Consider the following 1,610-nt stretch of genomic DNA (forward strand, 5'->3'; position numbering starts at 1 on the left):
AGTCAAAGCTATTCAGAATTTACCTCCCCCGTAAACATAAAAAGAAGTTCGAGGATTCCTAGAAAGATTAAACTATATCACCCAGTTTATTTCACAATTAACTAAGAAGTGTTCTCTATAAAAATAACCTAGGGGTATGGAACGATGATTGTCAATGAGCTTTTAAAGCAATAAAGGGATATTTTTGAATACTCAGGTCTTAATACCACCGGTCTCAGACAAACCATTAATTCTTTACTTGTCAATCTTTGATATTTCAATAGAGGTGTATATTAGGGCAGTATGACCAAACCAAGAAAAAAGAGAGAGCAATCGACTACCTCAACTAAAAGTTCACTGATTACGAGGCAAGGTAGTCACCAATATAAATGTTGTGATATGATTTAGTTTGGAGTACTCCAAGGCTCAGACAATATATGTTGTATCATACTACTTAGCTGATCTCTAGACTTGATCCTCTGAAATATCTAATGGGTGTACATGCTTTATTTGGGAGATTGGCTCATTGGCAAATTCTATTGTCTGAGTTTGACGTCCAGTATATAAGCCAAAAAATAGTTAAAGGGAGTGCTATAGCATATTTCATTACAAGCAGGGCTTTAGAAGAATATGAACCGCTGAACTTCAATTTCTCAGATGAAGTATTAATGGATATATCAACTGAAGAGGGAGTTTCTCCTACTGATGTACATTGGAAGATGAATTTTGATGGTGCCTCGAATTCCTTGGGACACGGGATAGGGGTAATTTTGGTCTCGCCTAGTGGAGAACACTATCCTATCACCAGTCGGTTGAACTTCGATTGCACAAAAAACATGGCTAAGTATGAAGCATGTATTATGGGTCTTAGTGCTACCATTGAGCGTAAAGTAAGAACACTAAAAGTATATAGGGATTCAACCTTGGTGATTTATCTACTTAGAGGTGAATGGGAAATGAAAGATACCAAGTTGGTGGAGTACTGAAAGTTGGTCCCGGAGCTCATCAAAGAGTTTGAGGAAATGACATTTCATTACCTCCTTAGAGAAGAGAATCAAATGGAGGATGCTCTAGCCACTTTGGTAGCAACCTTCAAAGTAAATGAACGTTCAAGTATGATGCCAATTGAGATGCAAACTTATGAGTATCCAACCCACTGATATAGCATAGAAGAGGAAGATGATGGAAATCTCTGCCATTATGATATCCTGCAATACATCAGATATCAAAGCTACCTTAAGTAGGCAACTAAGAATTACAAAAGAACTATTCAAAGAATGGTTGCAGGTTATATTCTTAATGGCGATATCTTGTACAAGAAAAGTCATTATCAAGTTTTGTTAAGGTGTGTGGTCGACAAAGAAGTTAAAATGATCATTGAAGAAGTGCATGAGGGAGTATGTGGTGCCCATGCTAAAAGACATGCAATGGCTAAACAAATAATGAAATTTGGGTATTATTGGTCGACCTTGGAGACCGATTGTATCAATTGTGACAGAAAATGTCACAAGTACCAGATTTATGGAGACAAGCTCCATACCCCTCCTTATCCATTACACGTAATGACTTCTCTATGGCCATTCTCTATGTGGGGGCATAGATGTCATTGGGAAAATTTCACCCAAAGCTTC

General features: G+C 37.5%; 1 protein-coding gene across 1 annotated transcript; it reads left to right on the top strand.

The window, feature by feature from the left end:
• Positions 1-470: 470 nt before the first annotated feature.
• On the top strand, positions 471-965 carry LOC120131975. Its single transcript, XM_039148836.1, has one exon. It carries the CDS (start codon positions 471-473, stop codon positions 963-965), a length of 495 nt encoding a protein of 164 aa, XP_039004767.1.
• Positions 966-1,610: the final 645 nt, after the last annotated feature.

This window comes from Hibiscus syriacus, unplaced genomic scaffold (assembly GCF_006381635.1).
Source record: "Hibiscus syriacus cultivar Baekdansim isolate YM2019G1 unplaced genomic scaffold, ASM638163v2 tig00001713_pilon, whole genome shotgun sequence".
NCBI classification, from domain to species: Eukaryota; Viridiplantae; Streptophyta; class Magnoliopsida; order Malvales; family Malvaceae; genus Hibiscus; species Hibiscus syriacus.

Bases quoted from the DNA above. Each gene is read 5' to 3' on its own strand.
- LOC120131975 (XM_039148836.1), top strand. From the start codon at position 471: ATGGGTGTACATGCTTTATTTGGGAGATTGGCTCATTGGCAAATTCTA.